The sequence below is a fragment of the Syngnathus leptorhynchus genome, chromosome 8 (assembly GCF_054491065.1).
Source record: "Syngnathus leptorhynchus isolate UIUO chromosome 8, UIUO_Slep, whole genome shotgun sequence".
Classification (NCBI taxonomy): domain Eukaryota; kingdom Metazoa; phylum Chordata; class Actinopteri; order Syngnathiformes; family Syngnathidae; genus Syngnathus; species Syngnathus leptorhynchus.
The window spans coordinates 5,653,271-5,672,045 of NC_141202.1; the positions used below are offsets into that span (position 1 = coordinate 5,653,271).

An 18,775-nucleotide genomic window follows, 5' to 3' on the forward strand; every position below is an offset into this window, starting at 1 on the left:
TGTTGTTGTTTGCTTTTGTTTACACTGAAGTTCCAAAAATTCAATTTGTCAGGAAGCTTTATTGGTTAAATTTCACACAATTAAAAAAAATATGTACAGTACAGTTTAAAAAAAAAGAATGGAAAAAAATCACACACTCACTCACAGTATGTTTTATATCGTGTGTAAACCAAAAAAAGATAAAAATCACACTGAATACATTCTCCAACAATCCAGCCATACTGTGCACTGACATATTTCTCTGTTGACTAAAACCACACAACATAGGTGCATAATCACATCAAATGGGTTGCACTTGGGCAACACTGACTTTTTTTTTCTCCATCAAAAATTCTCAATGTCTATAAATAGGAGCAATATTTAACAACACATAAATCAATGTCAATATTTGTTGATTCAAGATTCATCATTTTACCAGTACTTATACCTCCAGAATTATACATATACCTTAAAATACGTCAATTTTAACATACTCAAAAAGAAAACAGTTTTATCGAAAAACTTTCTGACAAACAATACATTCTCTGAACAGACATTTCAAAGTCCAAATATGAAAACAAACGTGCCACAGGGGAGACATGTTATCAATTCCCGGGAGAAATACAACACCTATTTTCATCCTATTAGAACACCAATACATAAAGCTAGCAGTGACATAATACCCAATACACCCGGTGACCTAGTGATAATGGATTTTTTTCTCTCAAATGAATGTTCATCTGTAAAGCAATACATTTTTCAGCACGACTCAATTATATGCTATTGACTTTTGCATGGGTTAGATATGTTTATTTTTTAAATACAATACATTAGCATTTAATCTTAAGAAGTGTCTATTAAAAATGTTTTATATATATAATTTCCATTTAACTTTTAAGTAGGATATATTTCAAATTAAACCAATACAATTTTTTATCTCTAAATATTACTGCATTCATTGCTCAAATTTCACCATAAGTTAATATCTTCCAATAATATAAAACGATTGCAAGCCAGTGCTTTAAATAAACCTTTAGCTTCAATATATTGGATATCAATAGCCATTTTTTTTTATCACCATGATAAATATATATTGAACAGGCTCACTTGTTTGACTTGTGACATGCACACATACAAACCCGCGCACACACTGGGGAGTGTCTGGTAACAGTAGGTAGTGGAGCTCCAGTCACACAATAACAGCTTTGTGCGCCATCACAGCCACATATTTGTCCTCTAGTGTCTTGCTTGTGTGTGTGTGTGTGGTATTTGAGTCTAGCATGTGCGCGTGTTTTCACTCTCCCACTGCGCTGGCCAGAGTCCCACACCGAGATAGGGCGCCTCCAGTCAATAGAGATCTTCTGTCAGATGCACTGGCAACACAATACTGGCTCATGATGTCCACTTGACGACTAGATTGTCTTAAAAGAATAAATAGCACTCTACTGTTCTTTCCTCTTTTTGGTTTCCCTGGAAGCCAATCGAGGCCTTTAGTGTGTTTTGTCATTGTTGTTACAATGGACAGATAGACACTGGGAAAACGAGATGTGTGTGCTGGCCTTTGTGATGGCAGAAATTACTTTGCTCTTGAATTTGGGATGCAGGACAATCACAGCTAAGATGCTGAGGATGTGCATGTAGAAGTACATGGACCTGGAACACAGCCATAGTCAGTGTCACAAAATAGCCCGATAGATCTTTTTTCTGTGGTTGTACAGTTGGAAACCTCTTGAAAACTCTCTTGAACCTCTGCTACCACACGTCTCCCTGACACATAAAGCTCTTAAAACCTTAATTCATCGTACTTCCTTTACACCGATTACTACTTTCCTAATCGCGAGGGCTTTAGTGCCATCCTGTGGCATCTTACAGAACATTAGAAAAAAACTTAGTCCCTGTGCAGTATATAAGTCCAAATATATTTTTCAATTTTATAATCTTATCTTGCATGAATACTTTTTTTTATGTTAGAGGCCAAAAACATGATGATGCATTGAAGGTACCTGTAGTAGACCATGGTTGGTTCTACTGCCAACAGTAGAAAGGGCATGACCATGTAGCAAATGGCCAGCTGGGTGGAAGCCCACGTCAAAACGTCGTAAGCCAACTTTAAACTTCTAGAACCCAAGAAGTAGTGACGGAAAGATTTTCGTACCTTGTGGACAAAGATTGATGGAAATTAAGGACTATAGTGGTTTAATGTAGATATTAAAAATGTATTGAACTCACAGCTCGTGCTGCCATCGTGACCGGGATGGCAGTGATGAAGGTGAAATAGTATCCTGGATAAATGCCGTGCCACAGGGCAGACAAGATGAAGGTCAGGACCAAACGGTAACGCGGCGCTCGATTGTAACACACCCTGATGAGTGGCGGAAAAGGGCAGAACGTTCAAAACTGTCCTTCGTATTAAGTAAAAGTAAATACAGTGCACCTCCACAATATGGCAGTTTATATTTCATGCCACTGCTGTAACACAAAAGATGTTGTTGATCCCATGGAGCAGAAAAATGTATGCGTGTCTATTGTTGTCAATGTTATTCTACTCAATGAAAACCAAAGCAAATACTAATACAGTCTGGAAGTATCCCACGTGATAAACATTACATATTTACATTTTAAGCCAATTTCCCGTTTGTATGTTCCAGTTGTCAATGAAAGTCTTGAAGCTGGTTGCTGTCTGTAAAAGACAAACAATCAAGTGGAAAAGGATTATTCATTTAAATCTCTCCCCAAACTCATGAATTGCACATTGAAGGACATGGACAGTACCTCAACTCGCATGATATTCAGGTTACTGAGGAGGTTCCAGGTAGCTTTTCCACGTTCATCCATTCCTGAGAAACCAAACCCGGCAGCGTTGTTGATGGCATCACCTGACATGATAGAAGAACGAAAAGCTAATTTAAGATTAAAGCTGCAAAGTAAAGTCATAAGCGTTTCATAACAGGCAGTATGAGCTTCGCAATGAGGTCAGAACTGCTAAGCTGAGTCAAATGTCTGCAGCGGTTTCTTCACGCCCCAGCACAACATTTATGTTACTCACCTAGGGTCCAAGCAAAGTAGAATTTGGGTCTTGCAGCTTGAATGGAAAAAAATGCGTAGGTGAGTCGGGTGATGAAGGGGGCGTTGCTGACAAAGTGGGGGTGGACGTTGTACGTTATTGGTAGCGACCGTGTGATGATGAGGAAGAAGAGCATGCAAACACAGCACACCAATAACTTTTGACAGACAGCGTTCTGTGGAGGTGATGGACACAACACAAACAGGATGATCCGAACTACCGTTTTAAAACAAAGGCGAGAAATCTAAGAGCGCATACAATAATCAAGAATGACAAGATATGAAAGTAGAATCTTACCAGAGGTGACAGGTCAGGACGTTTGTGGTAGCCATTCTTGCCGTTAGTCATGCTGGCGCGTTGCTGCTTGAGCCTGGTGCTGATATGTGTGCCCTCAATGAAGTTGATGTAGTCCTTGTAATTATTGAACGGACCCACCAGCACGCTCATGAAGTTGAGATTGTAACTCAGGTACTCGACAAGAGTAGGTTTCACACTTCACATAGACCAGAACAAGAAAAGAAAATGAAAAATGAAGAAAAGAAAAACCCATCAGAATAGTGTAAGAGCTTTAGATGAAAGAAGAGAACGCTATTTGGATCAAAGTAATTCTACTGTGAGATGAAAAGGAGTTCATAAGTGTGATCAAAATTGATTTCTTGTGATTGTAGAGGCACTGGAGAGGAAGTTGATCCGCATCAGAAATGCCAGATTTTGAAATGGAAATGGATACCCAAACTTATAGGACACACTGTAATATTATCATCATGAGAATAGTCGAAACATATTTGTTCTGAATGTGATCCTCCCCATGCAAAATGATATCTCAGAATAACACAACTCTTTCCTTTCCACCAAAAATTAGAATGCCACTGTGTTAGTAATGAAATATTTACACGCAAACTCACGATATTGACAGTAGCTTCTGTTCTGCGGTCAGTTCGTCAGCTTTCTTACACATACCTAGAATAAAAAATATTTTACTATATCGGTATCATTGTTTCAAATGTATTTTTTCTCACATACCACAATCAATCACCTCTTTAACCTCACTAATAGGTGTGTGTGCGTGTTTTCTTACCGTCATGGAGCTGGAATGCAAGCGAGGTAATCTTCTGGGTCATTATCATCAGTGGCCTGAGCAGAAAATAAATATATAAATATTGTTAGACACTATCAGTATTCATTTACTAAGCAATTTATTCATGATCAAGCAAAACCAACATGGACCATGATGGTGATGAGGGAAACCTAACAAGTTATGTGTTGAATCTCACTAATTTCACAAAAAACCTTGAGCTACAGGAGAGCACAGCGCAGTAACTAGTTGCACACACTGAAATTGATTTCAAGTGATTCACCAAGTCAACTGCCTGTAAACTGAGCGCAGTCATGTGGCGTGATGGGAGCCTGCCAATATACTCATTGGCATGAGAGCTGTGCTGACGAACAAAGTCAGCTGATGTACATTTATTGGTGGAGCCTTGCTCAGCAAATGCCTTTTTCTCTACTCATGGCCGGTATAACTACCGCTAGCATCTCCAGCATGCACCTGAATGAAAGTAGGATGTCCCATGTTTGTTAGAATTATTCATTTAATGCATTTAGTCTTGTACCGCATTGTCTGCATTTAGTCTTGTATCTAAACTTTTATTCATTTAATATTTGAGGTGGGATACTTGAGTTAGGCTTGGGATTTGCACAGCGAAAACGTGACAAGGCTTGACTTGACTTGATATTCATGAGACTTGACGAGTCCTTGTTTATCTTTGACATTTACATTCAACAACTCAATGTGTCATTTGTTTTGTTTTTGTTGTTCCTTCACAGTTTAGTCACCAATAGCTAATCAAAGAGTAACTAGATTCTGAATATAATTGTGAAGACAAAATAATACATTGGTTTGGGTCATTTAAAAATAATGACCATTGTGTACGTCTAACTCTTGAATAAATATTGAGAGAAAAGTGGCCAATATGACTAAACACCATCGTACGGCTTCACTTATGATGTGTTTAACCCAAGCTATAACTTGACTTGCTTAAATTTAGTGGAGCCCTGACTTGACTTTCTGGATGTTTGACTTCCTCGAACCGGTGTTGCGCAATAAAGCGCAACAGTCCATGAGTGATAACCATGTAGCTTATTTTTCCCGTTCCTTTTACTCTCTTTATTCTCTTTTGAGTCTAACAAAAACATAACAAAATATTGACGCTCATTTACCCGCACATACCACACTCAGAAGTGTTTCCTAATTTTAAATACCAGTTGCCAGGAGGGCAATATGAATTCCACCTGCTTAAACAATGTCACACAACAAACAGTGCACACACACTGCCTCCTTTTAATCAGCGGCACTGTATTTACTGAAGGCCGTGTCACTGGTGACTGAGTAAGCATGTGGAAAAGTTAGTTGATAACATGCAAAGTGAAGTTACTAATGGATTGCCGTAGTAAAGGTGTGGCAAAGACAGTTTTCTCACCCGGAGAAGTCAGTGGACAGTATTTCATATTTAAAGATGAGGACTCGGCTAACTTGGCACACAGTCAGATATCCCATCGCCACCACCATAGAATACCTTGGAGGGAACAGAAATATGTTTTTGTGAGAGGTTCAGTTGATTATTGATTTTTGTGAGGTTCAATTGATGATCTAGTCGAGTACAACACACGCGGAATCTGGTTCAAGATCAAATGACCAAATGCTGTCACTAACAAAGCCTGAAGAGTACAAGGTCATTTAAATTACCGTAATTTCCAGACTATAAAACGCACCAGCTAAAATAAGGGGAAAATTCTGCAGGTGTTTTAAATGATGTGTCCTCATTTCTATTGCTTGTATTACAAAAACAAATCATCCTACAATTTCATAAAAATCATGAAAAATGCATTGATAAACAGCTCCAGACTATAAGATGCAGGGTTCAAAGCTTGTGAGAAAAGTAGTATTTTATAGTCCGGAAATTACTGTATAACAAATATTGTGTCTATGCAAAAACATGGACCTGTGCAAATATTTCTATTAATGGGTTATGTTTAAAATGAAATACCGCTTTACACAGCGGCACCAAGTGAACCATACAGAAGAATTTCAACACAGCCTGCAGTTCTCTCCTGTCTGTTTTACTCCATTCACTCAAGTTTCACAACAAACTGGATCTGACTTGTTTGGTCTCATTCCTAAATATAAACATAGGTGCAAACCCCAACACTGTTACCAATTGGAACAGGAGCAGTCAAGATTTAACCAGGCCCTTTAAACACATGCGCATACTTTGGGTTTTTTTTCTCTTCTCTTGATTCAAAAGACTGATCTGTTAGGCTGACGTTTCCGGGACAAGTTTCACATTGGTGGCATACTTTCAATCAACAGTTTCTTCACTCAGGTTACATCCGGAGCGCTGGAATGTGCTTTGCGTCAATTATCTAATTGACCACTATCATGACTTCATTCACTCGCCGTTGTATCATTCCTGTCCCAGCTTGCCCCTCGGACTGGTCAGTCTGGTCCAGAGACCGCATTGGCTGGTTAAGAACAAAAGAGCTTCTTCTATCTAAAAGCAATCTAGAGCATCAGAAGTAAGAACCTGCTGCATACCGGTAGACTTGCTAGTTCAACATTTGTGCAGATTCAATCACAGATCAAAACATTAATGGATAGTTACTCAACAGGTGAACTCTGGTACAAATCTAAACACAGGCCCCCTTTCCATACAGACCCAGATGTAATATTGTTTGTGTCTAATAATTTACCCCTTCTGTCTAGATATGTAAGACTTCCAAAACATAAGCACTTTTTATTTTCTAAGAATCTCAAGAAAAAGGCACCAATTGAACAACAGTTGAACAGTTTGTCCTTGAATTGAATGGATCTCACAAACAAACAAAACATATTTACCTGTGTACATTGCTGATGTCAGCTTGGATGATAATAAGGTAGTTTGCAAGCACCACTGCCAGGAGGTGAGTGGAGTACCTGCAAAGAGAGACACACGTAATAAGAACTACATTTCATGGTCACCTGTGCTGCTTCCTCATTTACTGGACTATGAGAAAGCGTCAATTCCCTTTATGATACTCATCTCTTGCCAGACTCTATGGACTTAAAGTCCAACTGTACTGGCCAAAGAGTTGAATTACTGTATTTAATACTTGAACATATGTTCAAGTGGGTGAGTGTGATGTAAAAGATCCTCATACTGTACCATCCAAAGCAGAAAATGATGAATGTGACACCAAGCAGAGCAGCCACCGTGTGCCTCACCAGGGGACTGCTCCGTTGAGGACTGAGGTAGAGACGAAACCAGAAGGCAAACGACAGAGCAAACAGCTGACACGCCAGAAAGTTCACCTGAGTAGCACATCATTTTTTTTTTTATTGCGTATTGTTTATGTTGTTTTAGCCTTTAACTCGAGTCAGTGTACGTATCCCCTGAAAACCCCATCAAGGCACCTCTTAAAAGCATTGACCAATCACATCACACTTTATTTGATTGATAATAAACTCAACTAAACAAAACATCGACCCATTTCCAATTGCATGAGTCCTCACTGGAGTCACAGCTGAGCTGGAATCTCAGCTCACTTTGGGTCCATTCTGTAGTGGACTGGTCAGCTGCCAGTCACAGGGCACTTCGACAAACAACCGTTTACACTCAAATAAAGAACTACAACAATTATTAGTCAGTTGCAGGGCACGTGGAAGCTGAACTCACGCTGTCTGAGCCGAAGTCAATGTGCCGCTACACCATCAGATTTAGAGACTTCGATTAACCCGACATGCATGTGTTTGGAACTTGGAAGGAAGCTTGTATTATGTCGGGTCACTTTCCATGGATTCATCCGTTTTCATTCATTCATAGTTGTGTTTGGAGGTTTGGGAGACATTTTGAAATATTGGCAATTTCATGATGATTAAGCATGGACGATCTAATTTTCTTTACTGCTATGTTTTGTTCAATGTTTGTGCTGTTCTGAAATAACTTATCGTTCAATTTGCATTCTGTTAAAAATCATATAAACACCTGAGCACTTGTTTTCGTGAAAGAATTGCACTCTTACAATTCTGTTATTTTGGAAACAACATGAACCCGTTCATCCACCTGTTGCCATTCAGACAGCAGAAAAAGAAAGGTTTCCTGCAAGGATATAAGCTTGTGATCAATTGCACGGGGACTGATTTTATGATGACGTCATTTGTGAGTAACTGAGACAAGATCATGTGGGTATTTTTTTTTTTTTTTTTGAGGTGGGGGGGTTAATTGGAGGTGTGAGGATATATAAATCACGACGCGTCTTTCCAAACAAGTACATGCATATGTGATAGAAAACCACTGTGACAAGGTTAAATACTACAGCAGTGTTCTTACCAGTGCGAGAGGAAATCCCAAATATTCAGTAACAGGCATCAGCCACTGAGAACCAGTGGTCCGATATACATTGTCTACGCGCTCGGCCATCCCAAGAAATAAAAAAAATAAAAAATAAAAACTTGTATCTAGACTACCCGTCCTTTTATTGCCTTTTTAAAACAAGGCAGAAACTAATTTGGTTAACTGAAATACATCGTGCATATAATGGATCCCGTGACAAGTCAAACCAGTCCACGGTTTGGTGAAATCCCAAACTGCCAAGCACGCCCGGCGGAATTTTGCGCCTTCCTCCTTCTCCGCCTCTTTCAATCACTCCACAACAGCAACTGGCAGTGCTTTTGGAGTCTGACACCAGAATGAAGATGAGCATAATTTCCTTATGTATCTTCAAAATAAAAGCTATTCGATTGCTGTCCGTTCAACTTGTTTTTTTAAATGCTGTTCACCTCAGTGAGTTAAATCAAAGTTGTTAAATTGAAACAAATAACATTTATGTCGCTTAGAAAAAGGGCTAAATATAATCTGGTGAATTATACGGTACAATTTTTCATCCAATCATTTCCCGATCCGCTTTGTCCCCACGGGGGTCGCGGGCGTGCTGGAGGGTATCCCAGCCGTCATCGGGCAGTAGGCGGGGGACACCCTGAACTGGTTGCCAGCCAATCGCATTGACCCCCATATTTTTTTCCAATACAATATCTCATTGAAATAAAAAACACACAACTATTTTCCAAGGGAATTCTAGGCAGCAACAACAACAACAAAAATCAGTTCCTGTCACTTAGTTTTTACTTACTTAGTTTTACTAGCATATTCCATGTACAAAGAGCAACAAAAAGTTTTAATAATCACAAACTGTACTTATATTCTATTTTATAGTTAGTTGCTATTGCCATCTAGCGATTCAGTTGGGAATTACAGCACGTTTCCCAAGTGACGTTGCCTGTTTACAACTGCCAATGAGCACGTGGCGCACGGGACTCCGCGATGCCATTGGGCAGATTCATCTGAAACAGGGCGGAGACTGATAACTGATCCGCCAATAGTCTTCAGTATGTAAATTTTGTTTGAAATCTTCCCGGGAAATCTGAGTTTCGCGGGAGGGCTCTTGAGCGCGTAAACCGTATCCCTTCATTCATCAGGCCGTTTCCTGAAGCCATTTCTCGACGGGCTAAAACGAGAGTTGCGCTACTTTCTAATCCATTGCATCTGCCTAAATGCACGTACACGAGGCCAAATACTTTTCGAAAGTCGATGATTCAGACTTTTATCTTCGCTTTGCTCTGATTATTTTTGTAACAATTGCGCTGGATTAGCAAACGGAGCGGCTTGAAAGTGTCGAGACAAGAAAAAGGGGGCTACCCGAGAACAAGATGAGAAGAGGGATCTCTTCGGCCTCGGACAAAGTGATTTTAGCGGGCGTTGGGGGCTCCCATTTAGACAATAATATCATTTTGACAGCGCTCTCGGATCGTTTAAACCCTGCACAAGGCAACGCTACTTATATCCAAATAATAACGACACCGCCGCCTTGCAACGTTACCCAGACCTCCAATGTATGTTTATCCGAGCCCTCGATTAACAACATTTACACAACACCCCAACAAGCTGCAGCAAATGGAACAGGACATCGACCCGCATTGGGGAGACCACCGGTAATCCTGCAAAAAACATCACGTTTGAATGCATTTTGTGTGCTACTAATAACTCGAAACACGACACAAGGCTAGCCTGCTAAGGTTAGCCGAGCTTGTTGTTCTGCCAGCTAGCTGCTAGCCACTTAGCCGGTCCCACGACCCAGCTTTAGCCGGGCAGCTAACTAACTACTACTAGTTGTCCAAGTGGACCTCTGTTGGGTTGAGGGGGGAGTTTGGATAAGAAAAAAAAACGACCATATAAAATGGCTCCATGTTGACATTGTGTACACTGGTGTGCGAACAGCTCGCAGTGCTAACTTCGTGATGCTTTTGAGTTCACCTCAGCCTCGCTGCCAGATGGAAACATTGGTAAGAGATGAGCAACGTTAGCGGTGGCCTAGTGGCTGCTCTCTTAGTCCTTAAATTTGGGGGGGTTGGGGTGGTATTCGGCTGTTTTTACTCCACGTTTGCACATTTCTACTCTTTTGGTATTTGACGTTTGCCTTCCACTGAATATCCTCGTTCTTGTCAACACTTTAGATTCACCTCAGTTTTATCACCACACGGCAGCGTCAGATCGTCGATTAAGATGCAAGTTGTATTGAAGCATGAAAATGAGTTAGCTGTCATGGCTAGTCGCAATGTTGACGAGGCGGGGAGTAATTCTTCTTTTTCGAAGAGGTTTTAACAAGTTCCAACAAGTGGATGTTGACTGACTCCACTGAATAAAGTGGAACATGATGATGTCTTTCTTAGTGAAACCCGAGTTTGTTGCCTTCAGTGTTACTTTGCATATTTCCTGTACTTCCAGCATGCATAAACCACACGGAAAGTGCAAGCTTTATTCGGGTGTTGGTTATTGTAACTCTTTGCGTTATAACCAGTTCATTTCTCGAGGTGAACTCGCGTGTTTGTGAGGCCAAAGCCATGAGCAGACGGGGTGAGGGGGGAGCTGCTTGCTGATATAAAATGGCTGACATTTCGATTGTCAACAGGGGACGTGGGACTTACCGACTAGTCTGAATAAAATGTGCAAGATCTGTGGTGGTATGATTAATAAAGGGTGTGTCTTGTATGACACACTTTAGGTGGGCTGCATCTTCGGCATGCTGCATTGCCCTCCAAAACGTACACCAAAGTGGACTTGCTGTCTGAAGAAAAGTTTTGGGAGTTTGTTGAAAAGTCTAAAAATGTCTGCACCCTTAAGAGCAATGTTGGGTTTATAAAGAATATAAACGTGTATTGGTTCTCCTTAAAATTTGATCAGACAAAGTCATCGGGTGGAATTTAGTAGTCATGTCTCTTTCAAGGTGACATGACACGACTAGAAAATATTCAAAACTTTAAATTGTAGCCTGTTAATATGAGATTGTCTAAAAAAAAAAATCATGGGGATTGAAATCAAACAAGCATTTGTAAGGTCAATCAATCAATGCATGGTAATGTTTAAATTCAATTTCAACAAAAAGCTTATTTTCCATTCCATATCCTTCTTGAAGGCCAAAAGGCGACTGGCTCTCGACGATTCAGACCACCAGTACCAGTCGGAACCACCAAGGACCCCGAGAGGCAGAGGTACAATAGCCAATGGAGCACATTTAAAAACACCGAAAAGTAAGTCCTTTGTTCATATTATTCTATACATTATTATAAGTGCGCCTCAGTTTGACACATTTAGAACTTAATAAACACAATTTTACACGATTGTTTTTTTTCCAGTAATTCAAGATGCACATGTACATTTCTCTGTTGGTTCATTAGACTTTAAATTCTTTTACATTTTATTTTAAGTCTGGTAATATAGCCGGCACACCAAAAAAAAGCACACTCTTATTGAACAGACAATGGCCATGTTATAAAATAACACTGCAAACATTTTGTCTATTTTGCTTGTTGGAGACCTTTGTTAGCAGAACAATTGGTCTTTTTTATTTTTGGTGAAGGCAGTCTCATATATATGAGATTTACTTTTACTGTTTCTCATTAAAAACACATGGGGAAAGTTTTTTTTTATATATATAGATTTTTTAATATGCCATGGTTGCTCTAAGATCTTTTTTTGTGCACACATCTCAGTTATAATTAGACAGTCTTACATTTTTGTCTGTTACAATAACGGAGTATCTCAGTGTTATTCCAATCAAACACAACAAGGCTGTTTAAGATAACTTTGTTGCAATGTAAATGTTGAACATTTATAATATATAATTAGAGGATGGCCAATGGGTTATAGATTAATATGTTGTGTTTTTCCTTTTGCAGCGCCCAAGTCTCCGCCAGAGAGGACGCGGTATGACACGTCCCTGGGCCTCCTAACAAAGAAGTTTGTGGACCTGCTCGCTCAGTCTGTTGATGGGGTTTTGGACCTAAACATTGCTGCGGAAACGTTGCAGGTACGCCACGCCTCAAACCGAGGAGCTGCCTATTGATGGTACTGTAGATCTTCTAGCAACCACATTAGGTGTTGGATAGGGCTGGTCGGTGAAATGACCTGGATATATATCGCGAAAGAACACGTGACGTGCTCCAGAGACTTCCTTAGATTGCAATTGTCCATGTTTTGAAGGACAGTGTGACTACCCAATGATGACACATTCCCCATGCTGAACCCATTATAGATTGAGACACACACAGAGCACAGTAACAGACACAACAGGTGTTTGTTTTTGTGGCAGTGGGAGACTGATTTAAAAAAAAAAAAAGACAACAAAAATGGAATTGTTTGTGATAGATGACACAACCCAAGGCACAATGGATTTTGAAACGTTTGTTAGTGTGGAGTTGTTTTGGCTTTTTAAATGTCATTATACTCAAACTGTGGCACTAGTACCACCAGTGGAACACTGCCTCCCTCTATTGGTATATGAAAGAATCACTGCCTGGGAAGTGTTCTGTTGTATTTAACCTTATGTTCAATGTATTTGCATTCAGTTTAAAAAAACCCCAACTATTTTCTTGATTATGTAGTCGCTCGGGTCGACTTTTAAAACTTTGTATGCAATAAAAAACATTTGAACATAAAACATATTAATGTTTTGTGGTGAAGGGTATTCGTATGGCTTGTCTTTCTTCCTGATTTTAGGTGCAGAAAAGAAGGCTGTATGACATCACTAATGTACTTGAGGGCATTCACCTCATCAAGAAGAAATCAAAGAACAACATTCAATGGATGTAAGTTGACATGGCCCTCTTTCTTACTGTGCTACTTTTCCCATTGCGTGTATTCAACACCACGACTGCGGGAGAAGCGTGTTTCTAATCGTTTGGCGCTCACAGGGGCTGTAGTCTGTTGGAGGTTGAAGGCTCACTGAACCAGAGACAAAGACTGACGGCAGAAGTTACTGCACTGGCGGAAGAAGAGCGCAGACTCGAGCAGCTCATCCAAAGATGCAGCCTGGATGCGAAGCACATGAGCGAGTCGCCGAGCAATGAGAAATATCCTTTCTTGTTTTGTTCTGCGGGTCAGTCCCGTGATCTTGAGAGGTCCAGTAGCACTTGGTCAGCAACATCTGTTTTCTCTTTCTGCACAAACATTACCGGAATTTAACAACTCTAACTCTAGGCGAAGTCTAAACTTTGCAATATGTTCCAGGTGCCCCCCCCCCCACCCCAATCTAAAAATGCTATCCTGGAATGGCTGAAAAACTGAATTCTTACACCGCAAATGCAATATTAATCAGCTGGGGGTATTTAGAACGTATTATTACAAAGAACATTTTGGACTTGAATTCCATGCTAATGTTACAAATAAATGATCCATCTGTTTTGCTGGATTATTAGCTACAATTTTCAGCTATCTGATGCGTCACATGTAGGTTTTAGCTGTGGACTGCGGGTCTGGGCTTTCATCTAATATGAAGCCCTGTAGTCAGAACATGTGAATGTACCATGCATACTCCCTGAACAGTGTGGCTTGTTCCCATGTGAGTAAAATAAGCTCAGAGCCATTTTTACACATTTCATTTTACCCCCGATGGCGCAGAACCAATATAACCTGCATGTGTGTTTCATCACAATTGTCCATGATAGTCTAAAATCCATCAATTTTCTTTGACCATTCAATTACATTTGCTTATGTCACATATGAAGACATCAATCAGATCGGGGACCTTCATGATCAGACTGTTATTGTTATCAAAGCGCCCACAGACACTAAGCTAGAAGTATCGGACCCTGATGAGGTATGTGCTCAGCATCAAGCGCAGTCGTCTTTTTTTGGTGTAGCCCAACATGAGTCGTATTGTGGTGGCCCTGCCAGAACCGGCACCACTGGCAGGGCAAAAAAGTTTTGATTGTATCCCGCCTTAAGCTGTACGAACTCTCAAAGTAATTTTATAATAGTGAGAACAGAGTACATGGTGCACATTTTGGAATTTCATGCAGTAGTGGAAAAATTGTATTTATACAGTGTTCTTTCTTTCAAGCACTCTAAAAATTCACCTCCACCACCTCCCCCCCATTTTAAACAAAATATTTTTTTCCTCAGAGTCTATCCATCCACTTGACCAGTACCAGAGGTCCTATAGAGGTTCTGTTGTGTCCAGACGAGAATGATCACAGTAGTCCGGTGAAGAATGGCGGCATGGACATCAATGGGAACTCGCCTTTCCTCAAAGTCCCTCAAGGTCTGCTTTAAAAACCCGCATGTTAGGGAATAGAAAGTGTGCGCCATAATTTTGAGAAAAGACAATGCAGTGTACATGATTGTAGGTGTACCATCAATCCGTCATGAATGGTGTCGAACATACTTTCTATGTCCTATGCAGAGGTGTAGACTTGCAGCCAAATAGAGAAGAAAACAAAACTATATATGTATATATTGACAGCACTGGTCAAATAGAAACGACATACAGTAGGACAATGTCATTTCAGTCTGTGGGAAGGTACACCAAACTTTTATTTATTTTATTGTCTTTTGGCTGCATGCGAAGTGTGCGGTACTTGCGTTTGTCGTGAACTACTTGAACTGTGCCGGCCCCAAATTATGACTGCAGCTGACTGACGCGTTGACAATTGCGTGACCAACTTAAAAATGCTTGAAACCGGTCAGTCAATCAGTCCAACTGATTTTAAGTGACGACTAACTGATCATTGCTCTCATCTACTACAGAGCCCACCGTCCCGACAACGTCCACTGGCACCTCTGCCACCGTGTCCGTCACGACTCTCTCGCCCATCTCGTCACAGTACACCAGTCTTCTCCAGCAAACAGAAGACCAGATGCCCTCATCGCTGGGGCCCTTCTTGAACCTGGGGCCACCTCTTCTCGAGCAAGATGACTACCTTTTGAGTTTGGGAGATGACCAAGGAATCAGCGACTTGTTTGACACCTGTGACTTTGATAGGATGCCATCGCTCGGCCTGGACGACCTCCTGGGCAGCTAGTGCTCGCTGAAGCAGATCCGAATCAGTGAGCTGAAGACACGGTGAGCTTGGAGGCTGACTTTGTAGTTAGTACAAGTCAATCCTAAATACAAGCAGGTTCAACAAAAAGGGCTGTTTTTCCCTCCAGTTCCCAGACAGACTAAATGCCATGTGTACTCGTGGTGTCCCAAAAAGAGATTCAGGTGAAGACGTCCCATCTCAGGCTCTGGGAGAACTCCTGTGACGCTTAAGGGAGATACTAGGTACTTAAAATGCTTTAAGAAAAATATAAGCCTTTGTAAATGATTCGCGTCAGACCGGCATCAACAGAAGACACCACTTGGGTTGTGAAGGGAAGCTAGGAAAGAGTTTTTTTTTTTTTTTGCCGCAAAATGAATGCACATGTTAAGATGACCCCTTAACTTTAAGAGGGAAGTCATAGTTATAGTTTTTACAATATGTTGTATGCGGTCCCTCTGGTCAAATCAGTATTCTGATTAATATTGTGTTTATGGAAGACACCCGTTTTTATTCATCTCAAGAGGCGGTCGTTTTGCCACTTGTCACTTGCTTTGGTCGTGTAATGTTCACAAGCTGAGCCCTTAGGCACTGTGAGGTCATTTTCAGTCAACAGCAAGTGCTAACATCAGATGGGTGGGTGAATTTTGCTGCTTCATTCATAATCCACAGAAACAATATTACTCAAAATATCATGTTTGGACTAGTGGGTGCATGGACTATATTGTAAAATTTCCTCTAGAATTTTATGTCAATTTGATCTTCAACAATACTCTGAAGTTTTGGAAATGAAAGTGGTCCCTTGCACCAGAGTCATCTCTTAAACGTTTTAATATAATAAATATGTCAGCGTTTATAGCCATCACACATTCTGGTTGACAAATCTGGCCCTTTTTTTGAAACATCCTTAATCTTAACTGCTTGCCTCATAAATTTAAGTAACCATACCTGCACAATGTTCATTTGGCTTTGTGTTCCTGTCATAATATCCCACAGCTCTGTCTGGGACAAAAAGGTGACCATTGACCACCTCCATTTTACATGTTTTCTGCTAAGCAGTATAAGACATGTCTCGGTGAGTAGTATTTTTAGGTGATTTATTAGGATGTACTTTTTCCGGATTTTAAAACCGTTAGAATGAACTAGTAATATCTCAATTGCAAAAAAGAAAAAAAAAAAAGCAACCACATTGAATTGAATACATTCAACATCATCCCTCATTGAACGCCACTACTCCCTCTCCCTCCCCCTCCCAGTGGCTCAATATTTTGAATGAAGTACTGAAGATAAAACACAATTATCTTGTCTGAATCTCAAGCTCGGGAAACCTGCGGCTGCAGGTCGTATTGCTGCTCTTAGTAGTCCCCGTTTTTCCCCGACCTGCTAGTGTGTTTGTGCAATTGTGTGCGTTTACGTCAGATCTTGCTTGCTCTAGAGTAAGCCTGCCATGTGTAAATGGATGAATGAACGGTTTTCTACAAATTGTTCGTGCACAAGGTACTGTGGGCTACCTCTCAAATGATTGACAATACAATAGTAATCGGGCATAAAAATAAATGTCACCATTGCTTATTTTGTCATGGAGGTTACCTCGGTGTCAGGAGTGAAGCTTTCTTGTACCCGTCTCACTTGTGTCCTAAATTTATATACAGTAGAGAGTACTTTGGTATGGACACATTTATTGCAGGAGTTAGTTTGTTGTGTGTGTGTGTGTGTGTGTGTGTGTGTGTGTGTGTGTGTGTGTGGTTTAAATTTTGTCATTGCCATTCATCAAGCCCAAATTGTGTATTCCTTGACTCACTCGCCCTAACTGTGAGTTGTTGAAATGGCCATTACAAGACATGACTGTCTCCACGGGACTGGCAACAGTGACTTCTGTCCACTGCTCAAGTGTCTACCTTTGCTTCTGTGACACTGTGTGTCAGTTTTTAACTATTTTGGACTTTGCTGTTATTTTCTTAATTTTAGTTTTACTTTTTTTTTTTTTTGTTAAGGTCCAGTCATTAGTTACCCTTTAATCCCCCCCGCCCTAACTTTTTAGATTACAAAAAACTGGTGTCTGTCTTTTGTGGTTATGAAAAGTGGGTGAGACCTTTTCCACATTTAATTGTCAAATCTTTGTGGGAAAATATTGTGGAGTATTGCGGCCAAACTGAAAATACACTATATATAAAAAAAAAAAGAGAATAAATTGATGGAGTTCCAAAATCTAAATACCCTTATTTAAGGGGGGGTGTTATGCAACTGTCGGAAACACTTGTTTGCTCCAAAAAAACGAGCAATGCAAATTGAAGTGGCCTCTTGTGGTGTTTATTCTGTCAAATTAAAGTGTTTTAATATGTAGTGAATATGTATGACGTGATTCATGAATTGGAAGAGCGAGGCGGCGGTATTTGTGAAAAAGATTGTCATCAACCTGTTAGCAAACATTTGTCATGTCATTCTTGTAAATGTATGACTTTTTTAAATTCTGACTTTACTCTTGTAAACATACAACTTCTGTTCCGTTTGTTATGATTCTTTTCAGAATGGCCTTAATACTCCTTTATATACAAGCCAACTTTTCTGGATCTGGTCACAATATTGTCTGCTTTTTGTGTGTTTGAGACCTGGTTTTCGGAAAGATTGTGCCTTTCCACCATGTGTTTCTAAAGGAATGTCGATATTTTTGTAATGCACAGTCAATAGTGTTGCTTACACAAGGTGAGATAAGTTTCATGATGACTGTTGCAAATGTTATTCTCAAAGAAATTATTCCAAATAAGAGCAAACATTTAAACAGCACTGTTCTAATTGTTGTGGTTCAAATTCAAACTGAAGTATTTGGTTCAAAGCCACCAAAACAAAATATTTTGTATGGGGGAAAAAAATATAAATACTGCCTGAATCTACTAATTACTGGGAAGAATAACCCAACATGGATTTAGATTTTTCCAATTTGGGTGAACGGTTCTTGGTCTGATGTCTAATGTTAGTGTTTTTGTTTTTGATGTGTGTTCATAAGGTTACTTTAACATGAGTTAAATGAGGAATTATCAATTGTGGTTGTATGTTCTGGGGAGGGTGAAATGGGAGTTTTCTTTTGTACTGTCAGACTTTGTAATTGAACATTTGAATAAAATAAATAACTGAGCAAGAATTATTCCCTTTTGATTTTGTGGGTGGGGTGTTAATGTTCACATCATCAACCTTTACAGCAAAAGACTATTATCCCTACTAATTACCATAGTTTATTTTCATTTGTATTATAATTAGTTCATTTTTTGACCCAATTTCTGCAATAACCAGACGGTTTGCACTCTAAACCATCTCAGTAAGATGTAGTTTGATATGTACTTGAAATA

The 18,775-nt window shown here is 39.9% G+C and overlaps 2 protein-coding genes across 4 annotated transcripts; one reads left to right on the top strand and one right to left on the bottom strand.

Moving 5' to 3' along the window:
* Positions 1 to 39: 39 nt before the first annotated feature.
* Positions 40 to 8,750, bottom strand: mboat1 (membrane bound O-acyltransferase domain containing 1). Its single transcript, XM_085917608.1, has 13 exons — positions 8,410 to 8,750; positions 7,246 to 7,391; positions 6,939 to 7,016; positions 5,524 to 5,619; positions 4,122 to 4,177; positions 3,949 to 4,003; positions 3,341 to 3,536; positions 3,026 to 3,218; positions 2,752 to 2,855; positions 2,595 to 2,659; positions 2,209 to 2,341; positions 1,983 to 2,134; positions 40 to 1,632 (listed from the first exon to the last, which is right to left on the bottom strand). The coding sequence occupies exons 1-13, from the start codon at positions 8,497 to 8,499 to the stop codon at positions 1,470 to 1,472; spliced, it is 1,527 nt and encodes a 508-aa protein (XP_085773734.1). The 5' UTR covers positions 8,500 to 8,750; the 3' UTR covers positions 40 to 1,469.
* A 732-nt stretch (positions 8,751 to 9,482) lies between these two features.
* Positions 9,483 to 18,570, top strand: LOC147052153 (transcription factor E2F3-like). Of its 3 annotated transcripts, XM_085917611.1 has the most exons (9): positions 9,483 to 10,067; positions 11,549 to 11,663; positions 12,312 to 12,442; positions 13,132 to 13,220; positions 13,326 to 13,484; positions 14,116 to 14,230; positions 14,536 to 14,674; positions 15,160 to 15,475; positions 15,562 to 18,570. In XM_085917611.1, exons 1-8 carry the CDS (start codon positions 9,786 to 9,788, stop codon positions 15,432 to 15,434), a joined length of 1,305 nt encoding a protein of 434 aa, XP_085773737.1. In that variant the 5' UTR covers positions 9,483 to 9,785; the 3' UTR covers positions 15,435 to 15,475; positions 15,562 to 18,570. The 3 variants fall into 3 exon arrangements, with proteins under 3 accessions (XP_085773737.1, XP_085773735.1, XP_085773738.1); XM_085917609.1 differs by having other exon boundaries at positions 15,160 to 18,570; XM_085917612.1 differs by lacking the exon at positions 9,483 to 10,067 and adding an exon at positions 10,269 to 10,418 and having other exon boundaries at positions 15,160 to 18,570.
* The last annotated feature ends 205 nt before the right edge of the window (positions 18,571 to 18,775 follow it).